The 12,513-nt window shown below is 43.6% G+C and overlaps 1 protein-coding gene across 1 annotated transcript; it reads right to left on the reverse strand.

Annotated features, from left to right (window-relative positions):
• Positions 1 to 6,982: 6,982 nt before the first annotated feature.
• Positions 6,983 to 11,683, reverse strand: OTOL1 (otolin 1). Its single transcript, XM_071751535.1, has 4 exons — positions 11,421 to 11,683; positions 9,845 to 9,934; positions 9,094 to 9,165; positions 6,983 to 8,952 (listed from the first exon to the last, which is right to left on the reverse strand). Exons 1-4 carry the CDS (start codon positions 11,680 to 11,682, stop codon positions 8,057 to 8,059), a joined length of 1,320 nt encoding a protein of 439 aa, XP_071607636.1. The 5' UTR covers position 11,683; the 3' UTR covers positions 6,983 to 8,056.
• Between the last annotated feature and the right edge of the window lie 830 nt (positions 11,684 to 12,513).

Raw genomic sequence — 12,513 nt, forward strand, 5'->3', positions numbered from 1 at the left:
ACATTTTCTCCTCCAATTTACATTTTAATGGGAGAGCAGAGGATGGATTGCTAAATGCCAAGAGCTGATAGAGCTGTGCACACTCTGAGGGTCTAATAAATGCACTGACCCATATTTTTTTTTTTTTTCTCTCTCCACTTTTTATGGGACAGTGGGGAAAGCTGCTGAAGGAGCTCGTTTGCAGCTGTGTTAATTACACCAGGAGAAAGCAGAGGAATGGAGAGCTACTTCCAGCTGCAGTTGTAGGGCAGTTTAATTTCCTGGGGTAATTGGATGCTGGAAGGCTCCAAGGGGCTTCTGAGAGCTGGACCCCAAGGGTTCTGTGGTGGCCATGGTCAGATCTCCACCTTTCTGGTCCATCAGACAACTTATAAAAGGAATAAAGGCAGTAGAGATTCACTGGGTAAATAATAAAAAACCACCAGTGACATTTGAAGTGAGTTTTCTGATGTAATTAAGCCCTCCCCAATTAACTGCAGCAAACTACAGAGATGTTCCTTAAAAAGTTGTCATCTGTGGCATCCTTTTTCTCAGCTGTAGCTATGGGAGAGGAGTTTCTGCTCCTCTCATCACAGCAGGGAAAGAGGCAGAGCTGAAGGAAGCCCCATCCTGCTCCTCAAAGGCAGAGCAGCTCTGCACATCCAGAGCCACCTCCTTTCATCTCCCACATCAGAGCTCTTCAATCCATGATCCTGGGGCAGAGGAGAGGCTGGAAATGACCCTGGTCCCTGGGAAACAGGCAGGGAAATGAGCTGGGAAAGAGGCAGCAGAATTGCTTCATTTAAAGCAAAGGGGGAGGGAGATGCTCAAAGAAGAGCTGGGTCTGACCTCTCTTCCATGCAACACCTGGGCCTCCACCAGAGCTCACCAGTTAACCCAGTCCTGCCAAAAAACTAACTCAACTTCCCAAAAATCCAGGAGCAAATCCCCAAGAGATGCTCTTTTCATGCTCTGGTCTCCTTGGTAATGACCCAGGGTACCTCATGAGGTTTCTCAGTATTTTCCTTACCCCACTCTAAGTTGAAGCAGGGAAAGCCCCTGAACTCTCAAGACTCAGCAGATGAATCCCTGGTTATTATTTTGGGGATGAATTTAAAAAAAAAGAAACTTCACCTTTTGCTGTTGTAACTGATCTCAGAAGAAACACTGGGAGCAGTCACTCTTAGCCAAGATTTAATATTGATTTTCAGGAGCTGTGATCCACGTGCCACTGAGATGCTGAGAGCTTTAAGCTGACTTCCCAGGTTCAATAAGTACTTTTATTTGGGTTTGATACCACAAAGCTCACTAAAGGCTTGGAAACTTCACTTCATCCCATTCTGGGGTTCTCCTGGAGTTTCAGCCACACCTTCCAGGGCTGAGCTGCTTCCCTCACTAAAGGCAAAAATAGCCTGAACAGGCTGAGAACAATTTTATCCCTTCAGAGATGTTCTTTAAGGTCATAACTTCTTCCAATCTAAGTTCTTAAAGTTTGTGTTTCTAAAGCTATCCTCTATAACCCCAATCTTTACACTTTTAAAGCCAATTTACAGGCCTGTGTTACACAGCTGAATACCAAGAGAAAAAGGGCAAGAGTCAAAGGGAAAAAATAACAGTTTGGCTGACATCAACCAATTGTATTATCCTGATATTTTATTGACTCTCTAAAATAAAAAGCACTGAGACAGATATCTTTATTGACTAGGCTGGTGCCCTTTCAATACCACAGAGATGAACACTTGTATTAAGCTAGCCACATGTTTATGAATTCCCTACAGCTTAATAAATTGTTATGGAGCAATGAAAGTTTATGGAGATAGCTAGAAATGTCACAATAATATTATGAAGGCACCATAAAAATAGAGCATTACTCATTTGAATCACAACCCAACTAAAATAAAACCCCAGTGCTTGTTTTATGATTTTGCCCTCAGGGAGAATTTCAGTTTTCCAGCCCTTCCTCCCTCCTTAGTGACCCCACACATGAAGATAACTCCAGATGGAATTCTTGCTTCCCAATAATTGATTTCTCATTAGAGAGCAACAGGCTTAAGGTGTAAAAAAGTGCAGAGATACAGGTGGACAAGAGACAGCTATAAAGATAGTTTAACAATAAAGCAAGAAGAGATGTTTCCTCTGCCTCGTGGCTCAGAGAGAGGAGAAATTAAGTGTAATGCTGCCTAGAAGAGACACATTTACATTGATCTCTTAGGAAAAAAGCAGAAGGGAAAGAAAAATCAGCTCTGTCTGGTTATCTCCTCTCCCAGACATCTACCTGGCTTCCTCAGAGACAGAGCTGGGCTAACACAGACCACATGCACCAGGCCTTTCACACAGAAAAAAATAAAAATAAAATAAGGTAATCTGAAATGAGGTTTATCTCCCATCAAACACTTAAACAGAAAGCTCCTTGAGGCAAGGATAGGAGGCTTAAACATTTCTGTTATCTTGGAGGGGCTGCCAAAAGAACTGATTCATCTGTTTCACACAGCATCCTCCAGAAAACACAAGAAGGGAAACTGGAAATCAATTTTCAAGCTACTCCCTTACCCCTTCTGCCCCCACCTGTTCTACTGTAACCTCAGGTAAGCAGCACTGATCTTAAATTAAAAAAAAACAACCCTACAGTTTTCATCCAAATTAACTCAGGATTTCCAGCAGCATCACTGGGGGAAGAAAAATGTGGTTCCCCTCTGGGCAGGGGCAGCCAAGAGCTTGCTGGGCTTCCCAACACCTGAAGAAATGGGCAAGAATTAGAGCTCAGCTCTGAAACTGGGCTTTGAGCATGGAAAATGTTTTACTGAGCAGCACAGCTTTGCAAGGTGCACAAAAAAAAAAAAAATTTAGAAAAAAAAATTTAATTATTTTTAAACCATCACTACCTGGGAAAAGAGATAGAGATATGGAAAAGTAGAATTCCAACAGGTAACCAAATTATTTTGCATACCATGGTTTGAGCCTGGCTGATAACAAAGGACCAGGTGGCCACTCAGCCCTCACCCATTATGGGATGGTGAAGAGGAAAGCCACTCAGAACCCTCTGGGTCCAGACAAGGGCTGGGAGGTTTTCACTCCCAGGCAAAACAAACTCAATTTCATTTCTCATTATTAAATCAGGGCAAAGAAAAAACACAAGGCAGAGCTTCAATACTTCACCCTTCCCTTCTTCCTGAGCCCAAATGGCTTTGTTATCCATCTCTCTACCTTGCCCCAACAGTCCTCTCCACACCTCCAGGTCCACAACCTCTGCTCTCTGATCATCCAAATTGATGCAAACCCACCCCAAAATGGACCTTGCAACATTTTGCAGATGTATTTAACTCCAGGCACCCCCATAGATGCCATTAAATCAGATATTGGAACACTCTGCTAGAGCAAACCTCTGTCTTCTAGAAATTAAATCATTGCATGGTGCAGCTCTCTGCAATCCCCAAACAATTTCAAGTAATATTTCTGAAACTTCAGCCTCAGAGGTGCAGCTTTGCAGACAGGGCACATAAAAGTGTAACAGAGCTCTTACAGGGAATAAATAATGAGGACTATATCTAGAAAACAATACCAGCCTCCACACTGCTTGATAAATATCCCCTATTAAGGAGCTCCAACATTTTACAAGCATACTGGATAACTAGCAGTGATCACACTGTCAAGGTTTAATCCATTTTAATTCACTTTGGAAAACATTGTGTTTTGTTTGGTTTTTTTTTTTTTTCTCCTTCCAGGAGAAAAAGTCTCTCTGCAGCCAAAGAGTTATAAGCAAAGCTACAAGTCTCTGAAAAACCAAGGCATATTTTACCTGAATTTGGATTATTATATTAAACTCTCCAACCTGTTATGACTTCCTAGCTCACAGCCAAAATACTTTCACCAAAACACAATTATTTTAAGTGTTTTCATCCAAACCAGTCCAAAACAGTAAGCACTTTCTTACCTGAAAGCTGCAAATCCAGGAGAAAAGGAAGAAAATCCCAGCAAGGATGGATGCCTTCTACCAACCAAGGCCACCAAAGGACAATACCTGGTCCCCAACAAGGGAAGGGCAAGATTTTAACCCCTTTTAATTAGCAATAATCACCCTGAGGGTTTGCAGCTGTGCTTCATTCTGGGACAAACTCAGCTCAGCTGAGGTCCTGGCAGCACCTGGTGGCTCTCAGGAGCAGCTGGAAAGCCACCAACCAAGAGGAAAAAGCCTGGGGAGATCCCAACTATTTTGTGGAGGACAATTCCTTGTGTTCCTCTGGGTAAAAAAACCACCACCCTGCCAAAAAAAAAAAAGCTATGGAAATAAGTGTTGTGACACCCAAGATGGGGATGAAAAGGGATGAAAAATAGCAGAAGGAAGGGGTTTTTCTGGGGATATCAGGACAAGCTTTGTAGTCTTGCAGCAGGATTTGTGCCCTGACATCACTCCAGGTACTTAGAGATGAAATCACAAAGTGAAGCTGTATCAGGGAAAGGTTTTAGCAAAGTATCAGAAATTATTTTCCTTCCCACCAACAGGCTCTGTTTTCTGAGGGGAGAATATTGAATCCATCCAATATCCCAAATATCCCTTGGTTTTATACAAAGGGCTGAGCTGCCTAACTCAGGGCTCCAGTGTGGTTTTTCTAGCAAGGCACCCAAACCCTTCTGTAGATTTAGTCCTCAGGATGCTAATTAAAGAATTAGCTGCTTTTTGGGGCCCTGTGTCAGCTTGGAATAATTTTTCTTAGTTAATGAAAACAGCTGCTCTTCTGATCAGTAAACTGAGCATTTCTTTTCCCCTATACCAGTGTCAAACCTCTTTGTTTGACAGACAGGAGAGGGTTTTCCAAAATATATCTGTGCAAAGTAGAAGCAAAATGGAACAAATATTTTGGCATTTTTAGTGGGACACAAGGAGATGAAGCACATCCTCAAGTCAAGTGATTCCCTGCTCTGATACAGACAGAAAAACAAGGAAAGGCATCAAAAAATGAGGGGATTTCATACTCCAAAACCTCTTGCAGAATAATTTGCTTTCAGCCAGGCAGTGGTTTTCTTCTTCCTTCAACCTCCTGAGACAGCTGCTGGGTTTAAAACTGAACCCCTTTGAGCAGGGAGATTTTCTTTAAAGGATGGAAAACCCCACTGAAGAACCAACCCTGGGGGTCTCTGCCTGTGAAAAGAAGAGGCACCTGCACTTGTTTGAGTTGAAAATTTCAGTTAATTTAGGGCAAATATTGAGCCCAGCTGTGGGCTGATCTGATGAAAGGTACTGGGTTAACTAACAACACCTGGTTCAGTCAAGATACAGAAGTTAAAAAAAATAATAATGTAGAGAGAGAACATTTTCCAGGCACTATTATTGATTCATTTTGATAGCAGGTAAAGATAAATCCCTCTCTTCAAATATCCAGATTTACCCAAACCACCCCTTGCTGTGCTTAACACACTCAGCTTTACAAGATACTTGTTTTAATGTTTTTTACACAATTGTTCTGGCTGAAAAAGACTTTCAAGATCACCAAGTCCAACCATGAACCCAACTCTACCCACCCCAGACCTAAACCCTACTCCTAAGCACCACATCTGCATTTTAAGCACTTCCAGGGATGGGAATTCAACCAACACCTGGGGGCAGCCTGGGCCAGTGTTTTTTTAATTTAATTTTTAAATTTAAAAAAATAACTAAAACAAACAAACGTGCTTTCAAAATAAATGTGAATATTTGAAGTGAAATTAAAGGTACCATTAATTAAATTAAAGGGATGGGCTGAGAAATGGATGAATATGGAGCTGGGTGTTTGCTGGGTGTTATTTTAGTAACTTGTATGTAAACTTCTTGCCTTTCACTGGTGTAAAGTTACAGATAAAATCCATCTGTAGCCCAGGAGCCAGCACAGACATTGAGGGGGTTACAGACCAGTGGCACTCTGTGCATCCCAGGTCCATCCCCAAAGTCCCCTTAGTCCTTGGCACAGCCTCCTGGGGCTCCAGCTGCTCACCCCAACCTTCTCTCAGAGCCCCTCTGCAGGATTTCAGCAGCTCAAAGTCTCCTGATCTGCATCAGAATCTCCATTTTATTAAAAATCTACATTTTTATGCAGAGCTTTCTGGAAGGAAGCAGGTGTTTTTCTAGTCTCTACAACATTGCCAGCTCCTCTGTGCCCCAGAGGACCAGGCAATTCATTTATGGAGAGGATGAGATCTGTGCAGAGACCCTGAGTTTTTGCCTTGCTTTCTCAAGAGCATTTGCAGGGGGTTATTTATTTTAAAAAGTGGAAGAAACTTCAGCAGGAGAAGAGGAAATTGCCACTCAGGTGTCCATATACCACCATCTGCTACAGGGGCTCTTTGGAGAGCAGCACAAAGTCACAGCAAAAAAAATTGAGGGTATTTTGACAGCAGGAATCTAAAGTGATCATTCTAACACCTTGGTTTTCCTCCATGTTTTACCAGGTGCCAGAGAATTCATAAACTGAAAGCTGCATCTTTTATACCCTCAGACCTCTGGATTTGAACTACATGGGGGAAGCATCATGTGAAATCCCAACTTTTTTGACAAGGCCACTACATCTCACATTTGAATTGCTGCTCTGGAGAGAGGGCTGTAAAGCTGAGGAGCTGAAGGGCCCTTTAGATTTACCTGAGAGATAGGATCAGCCTTTTGCAAATTGCTTTGGTTTTATCTTAAAATTTAACAGCACTTCTTTGGTGTTAATTTTCTCGCTGTACCAAAAAAAAAAAAAAAAGAAAGAAAAAGGCTCAGGAACTCTACATCTTGGTACCATGTAAAAGGAAGTCATTAGGGACAGGAACATGATTTATGGTGGTGTTTAAATATGGTAGGGAAAGGCAGTTTAAGCAACTGAGAGCAATGGGAATAGGGGGCTAATTCTCCCCATTGGCACTGGGATCAGACCCAGCATTCATCAAATGACTGGGAAAACATCCCAGGCTTGTGACTGCCTGAGAAGACAAGTAAATCCCAGCACCACTGAAGGCTAATTAGGAGACTTGAGTTTTATTTCTAAAAAAAAAAAAAAATAATAATAATGAGCGATTGGAACAATTTTGGTGCCACAGTTATTATGCCAAAGGTGGTATAAAGTTCCTCTGAGGAGAGAAAGTGCATTAATAAGGAAATCCATCCAGCCTGACATCCAGAGACTATTTCATGTCATACATTTATTTCATAAGACTCAGTTCTGTCCTGGGAAGCCAGCTTTGTATAAACATGCCCACAGGTCCACTGGGCCATCACAGTGCCTTAGGATTTGGGTGAGAGCCAAGCCCAGCTCCTGGCTGCCTCCTTTCCTGACCCCCCATGGGGTTTTGAGCAGCCTTAGGAAGGGGCATTATGCATCTCCCAGTTATTTTTTAAATCTGCAGATGTATTTTTGCCTAGAACACCAGTCAGGGATTTTTCACCCTGATCAAATTATCAGTCTCTCAGCTAAAACTTTATATACTTCATGACCTAAAGTACTAGATAACACTGATCTGATGAGAAAATACATCTTTTCATGTGATTTCCAGGAACTTACTGCTCATGTTCACAGCTGATTAAGCTCTATAAATCAAAGTCTGCAATCTTTCCCAAAACCAACAGTTATCAGTACTGATTTCCAGAGAAGCTTTGACCACAGAAGGATTGCAGGATCTGGCCTGATTGAAACTACACTTAATGAGTTTCATTAAGTGATTTCAATAGATTAATTATGATTCTGAACTCAAAGTCTGCAATCTTTCCCAAAACCAACAGTTATCAGTACTGATTTCCAGAGAAGCTTTGACCACAGAAGGACTGCAGGATCTGGCCTGATTGAAACTACACTTAATGAGTTTCATTAAATGATTTCAATAGATTAATTACAATTCTGAACTCTGTGGTGTAAAATCTGCCAGTCCTGCTGGTGTTTAAGTGTCCAGCAATGGTTTCCCTTGCACAAGGGACTCATCACTTCTCAGGGCTGCTCGTTAAAACTAACCCACGCGTTGGAAATAAATTTTTGTTCAAAGATCACCAAACCTAGCAGCTAAATCAATGTGCTACACTGCCCCTTACTTCTCCTCTGGCAGGCAAGGTTCTCAGTAACATCTTTGCCCTTTACACCTACAGCAGGATCTCAAAACCATCTGGATACAGAAGAAACCCCGTGAAGACGCTGTCGTCCTCGGCGCTGGCGTAGACCCCGTTCCAGTCCCTTGAGACCTCCAGCCACACTTGGTCACCAACACTCAGCTTCAGGATGGTCAGGAAGGAGGCTTGGTCAATCTCTTGGCCGTGGAGTGTCTCACGGGTTTTGGCCACCTTCCTGCTGTGGGCAACCAGGCTGACCCGGGCTGGTCGCCCCCTGACCGTCAGGTGGTAGGCGAAGACGTACGCCCCGGCCACGCTGCAGTTGAATTTCCCAGTGGAAGGGTTGTAATCCTCTTGATCATTGTACAGGATCTTGTCAAATCGAATGGGAACGTTGGGGGAAGGAAAAGGCTTGGACAAACCAGCACTGAACGCCGATCTCGGGATCTTTGTGGTGTCCCCTCGAGTCCCCTTCGCCCCACGGGAACCTTTCTTCCCCGGGGCTCCTCGGGCTCCCTTGCTGCCAGCCACCCCTTTGGGGCCAGAAGGTCCCATCACTCCAGCAGGTCCTAAGTCCCCTTTTTCACCTTTGCTTCCTTGCTCACCCTTCTCTCCCTGTTTTCCATCCAACCCCTGCATGCCCTCAGCTCCCATCTCCCCTTTGCTGCCTTTCTCCCCCTTTTTCCCCCCTTCCCCTCTCTCCCCCTTCGCCCCTCTCCCCCCAGGCTCCCCGCAGTACCCCTTCTCCCCTGTGTCTCCCTTTTCCCCTTTGTCACCCTGTTCTCCATCCACTCCTGGGGCTCCAGCATCTCCCCTATCTCCTTTGTCTCCTTTGGTCCCATTCTCACAAGTGTCCCCTTTGGAGCCCTTTTGTCCCTTCAGTCCAGGGAAGCCGTAGTTGCCCTTACTGCCTTTTACTCCAGCTTCACCTAGGGAAAGGGCAAAGTGGAGGGGGGGAAAAAAAGCTTTAAAACATTAGTATTGGATTGCTCTGGAGATGGAAACGTAGCACCAAGAGTGAAGGGAAAGGTCAGTGCAATATTCCTGGTTTTCCCACCCAAGATTTGTACCTTGTAGCCCAGGTTTGCCAGGATAGCCGGGGGTTCCATTCGCTCCTCGGTCTCCTGGTTCCCCTTTTCCTCCTGGGACAGGAACCATCAGGAAATTTTATTGGGATAAAATAACATCATCTGCAGCACAACAATCAGTGCACTGAGGATGGCTGGAACTCTTTTGCATGTGTCCCTTCCTTCATTATTAAAACAGAGCATTGGGTGTCTCCATTAAAGGCTTTCAGACTCTTGCCTGAGCCTCACAGCACCAAGCACCAGCAGGCAGACAACTGCATCCCACCCCAGGGTTGGATTTTTGCCTCTAATCAGCACAAAAAATCCTGTTTAAGAGGTGAATCAAAGCATGAGACCTTCTCCAAAACTGAAGTGAAGGGCAGGTTTTCCTTTTGGTTACTACTGCTGGGTAATTACTGCTTTCCACCTTAGCTGAAATCATTTTGCCTGAGATATTTAATTTGAAATGCAGCTTCTACACCTGCTTGTAGCTTCCATTTGGTTTTTCCCTGCTCATGTTCCTAATCCACAGTAAATTGAACTCAGATTTTAAGCTCCCATTCATACCAAAGAGGTCTGAGTGAGATCTTTATGAGCAGCTGAGATCTTTGTGCCTGCACATCTGAGTGTCCTTGGTTGCCAGTCCATATCAGTAAACTCTGATTCCCTTGAAAAATACCTTTTCCTCTAATTTTGTGATATTTGATGAGGAGAGGAGCATCTGTTTGTGAAATGAGCAATTAGTCTGACTTACCTCTTTCTCCCTTAGAACCTTTTGGACCTGGAGGACCTGGTTTTCCTGGCAGACCTTGCAGACCAGCATCTCCCTTTTCCCCTCTGGGACCTGTAACATAATCACATCAAGAAAATTACCTTAGTAACTCAAAGGTTTAAGTTCATAAAGAAAATTCACAAGAAGAGGTAGGCAACATAGCACTGAGGAAAGCACAAAATGGAACCTCCTGCTTGCAGGTGCCCTGGTTGGGCAGGCAGCTCCCCAACCTTTGCCTTTCAGCAACTACGAGTCTTAGAGGTTTGCATTTCATTCTTGGCTGTAGTTAAAGATTTTTTGAAACCAACTTTCAGCTGCCCTTGAGCCACAGGAGCTCAGACATTCATAAAACATCAGCAGTAATCTCTCTTTAATATTTGAACACATCTAAGGAGCTCCTGTAGATTTGTAATTGCCCCTCTCCTGGAAAAGAATTAAGTCTGCAAATATAAAAGTGGAACCTGGCAGACAGCCCCAAGCTGCATAAAGGATGGGTTGAAAAGCACACAAACTGGCTTCAATTTTTTTTCTTTTTTTAACTTTTTCATCCACCTAGGAATCTAGAGACTCCTGGTGCACATCTGGGAGCAGACTACACCCAACCCATTGGACAGATTTTTTTCATCAACACTCAGGGGATGTCTGAGTGCAAAATCCCTCTGCAGCCACTATAATTTCCATTAGCAAATCCCTCCTGAGCTATGGGAAGTGAAAATCCCTCGAGCACATTGTATGAAAAGAAAATTATTTCATTATTTTACCACCTTTCCTCAGATGAATAGTTTCTGTCTCCAATATTACTGCTATTAAAGTGAACATTTGCAGACTAACACACTATTCATTATAGAGGTATTAGAATTAGGCACTCTATAGATACATATTTTAGCAGCAGAAAAAAGAGACAAAGGATGTCTTATAAAATATTTAGGTGCTTTATACAGAGCTGCCTCTTAGGAGAGCAAATAATTATTTTAAGATTTGAACCCAAAATTATTTTCCTATTTCGCTTCCTCTTTTCCACGGGGGAAAAATAAATCCAAGAGGCTTTTATCACAAGCCATCCAGCAAAGACATCAAACTCTTTGCAGGTAGTTTTGAGGGTCATAAACCCATGGCTGAAGTGAATGTGGAAGTAAATCTGTGACTCCCTTAGGCTCAGGGAATCGGGCAGCACAGCCACATGGGGCACCCACCAGCAGTGAGCTGGGATGGGGCCAGCTCTGCAGGTTTTCCCATATCAGTGTGGTCCCCCAAAGCAAGTGCTATGTGGAACAAGCTCCTTTTGGGGCATTTCACACTCATATTGGTGTTTTACAGCCTCTAGGGTGTGGCTGGCATGCAGATTTTTTCCCTGCCTTTGCAGGAGGTATGAGCACATTGGGCATTTTCTGCACAAATCCTGCTAAGTCATTTCACAGGATTATGGAATGGTTTGGGTTGGAAGGGAGCTTAAAGATCATCAAGAGCCATCCCTCCTGCAGGGACAGGGAAAAGCAGGGGACTCCTCAATAGGGTTTATGTGCTGTAACCAAAAGCAGTGACACAAGCATCACCCTACCTGGGGGTCCTGGCTCCCCCCGGGGCCCCACAGCAGCTGGGCAGCAGTCACAGCAATTGAAGAAGAAATCAGCTGTGTCAAGTGTGTAGTTTTCAAAAGGGAAGAACGTGGTGGCCCCTTGGGCCACAGAGCTTGGGGTGGGTAACTTGGGTCTGGCAGGGGCTGCTGTGTACTTCACATCTGGGGTCACCTTCACTCCTGCATCCACGGTGGTCACAACCAGCAGCACAAACACTGAGGTGGATCCCAGGGAGCTCCACATGTTGGCACCTGCAGGGAAAGATGAGGGCAATAAAAAGGGATCAATGAGTTACACAGTCACTGGGACACGTGATGTCTTTCTTCCATGATTAGGAATAATTTGATAATTATTTCAGTGTTCAGCACATGTTCACCTCGTAAAAGCTTTGCTCTAAAGGAAGAAACAGAAAGAAAATGAAACACCAAGTACTCAAAAAACCTTCATTCAATTTTTTTTTTCTTTGCTACTGATTGGTTTTCTGGTGTTGCATATTCAGTGTAAAATTTCAGGTCTGTCCTTTTTTTTATTTTTAAAATGTTGAGTTAGCTGAACCAGGGAGAAAGAACAAAGTAAGGAGCACACATTTTTTTTCCCTATAGGACAGGTGACACTTCTCAGATGACTTGCCATATAAAGAATCTTTGTTTCTTTTTTTAAGCAGGTGTACTGACCTGTAACTACAAAAGAGACAGACTCCCTTTCTTGCTGAAGCTGTAATCCAACCTTTCTTAGCAGCTGAGGCACCTCAGGACATGAAAAAGTCACTATGAGAAACACTGACTACCTTTGCCAGGCCAAGGTGCATGAGGTCCACACAGCCAGGTGTTTGGGGCTTGGATTATAATCTTTCCATCTTCAAGAATTTCATTTTAGAGGAAAGGATCATGTGTTTTTTTTTTTTCCATTTTCACACACAGGAATATTATTTAATGGAAAACTGATCATCCACACCAAATCCCCAGTGCTCACTGCTGCCTGATGCTCCTCTTGAACCCATTCTTCACCCTCTCAGCTCCAGTAAAGGACAAATTATCCTTTTTCCATGCATGTGGAGCATTAGGACAGGACAGC

Source organism: Heliangelus exortis, chromosome 9 (genome assembly GCF_036169615.1).
Source record: "Heliangelus exortis chromosome 9, bHelExo1.hap1, whole genome shotgun sequence".
In the NCBI taxonomy this organism is placed as follows: domain Eukaryota; kingdom Metazoa; phylum Chordata; class Aves; order Apodiformes; family Trochilidae; genus Heliangelus; species Heliangelus exortis.

Bases quoted from the DNA above. Each gene is read 5' to 3' on its own strand.
- OTOL1 (XM_071751535.1), bottom strand. From the start codon at position 11,682: ATGTGGAGCTCCCTGGGATCCACCTCAGTGTTTGTGCTGCTGGTTGTG. The intron at 9,166-9,844 runs GTAAGTCAGACT...TTCCTGTCCCAG, and splicing joins AGGTTCTAAGGGAGAAAGAG to GAGGAAAAGGGGAACCAGGA. The intron at 8,953-9,093 runs GTACAAATCTTG...CCCTTTCCCTAG, and splicing joins TGGCAAACCTGGGCTACAAG to GTGAAGCTGGAGTAAAAGGC.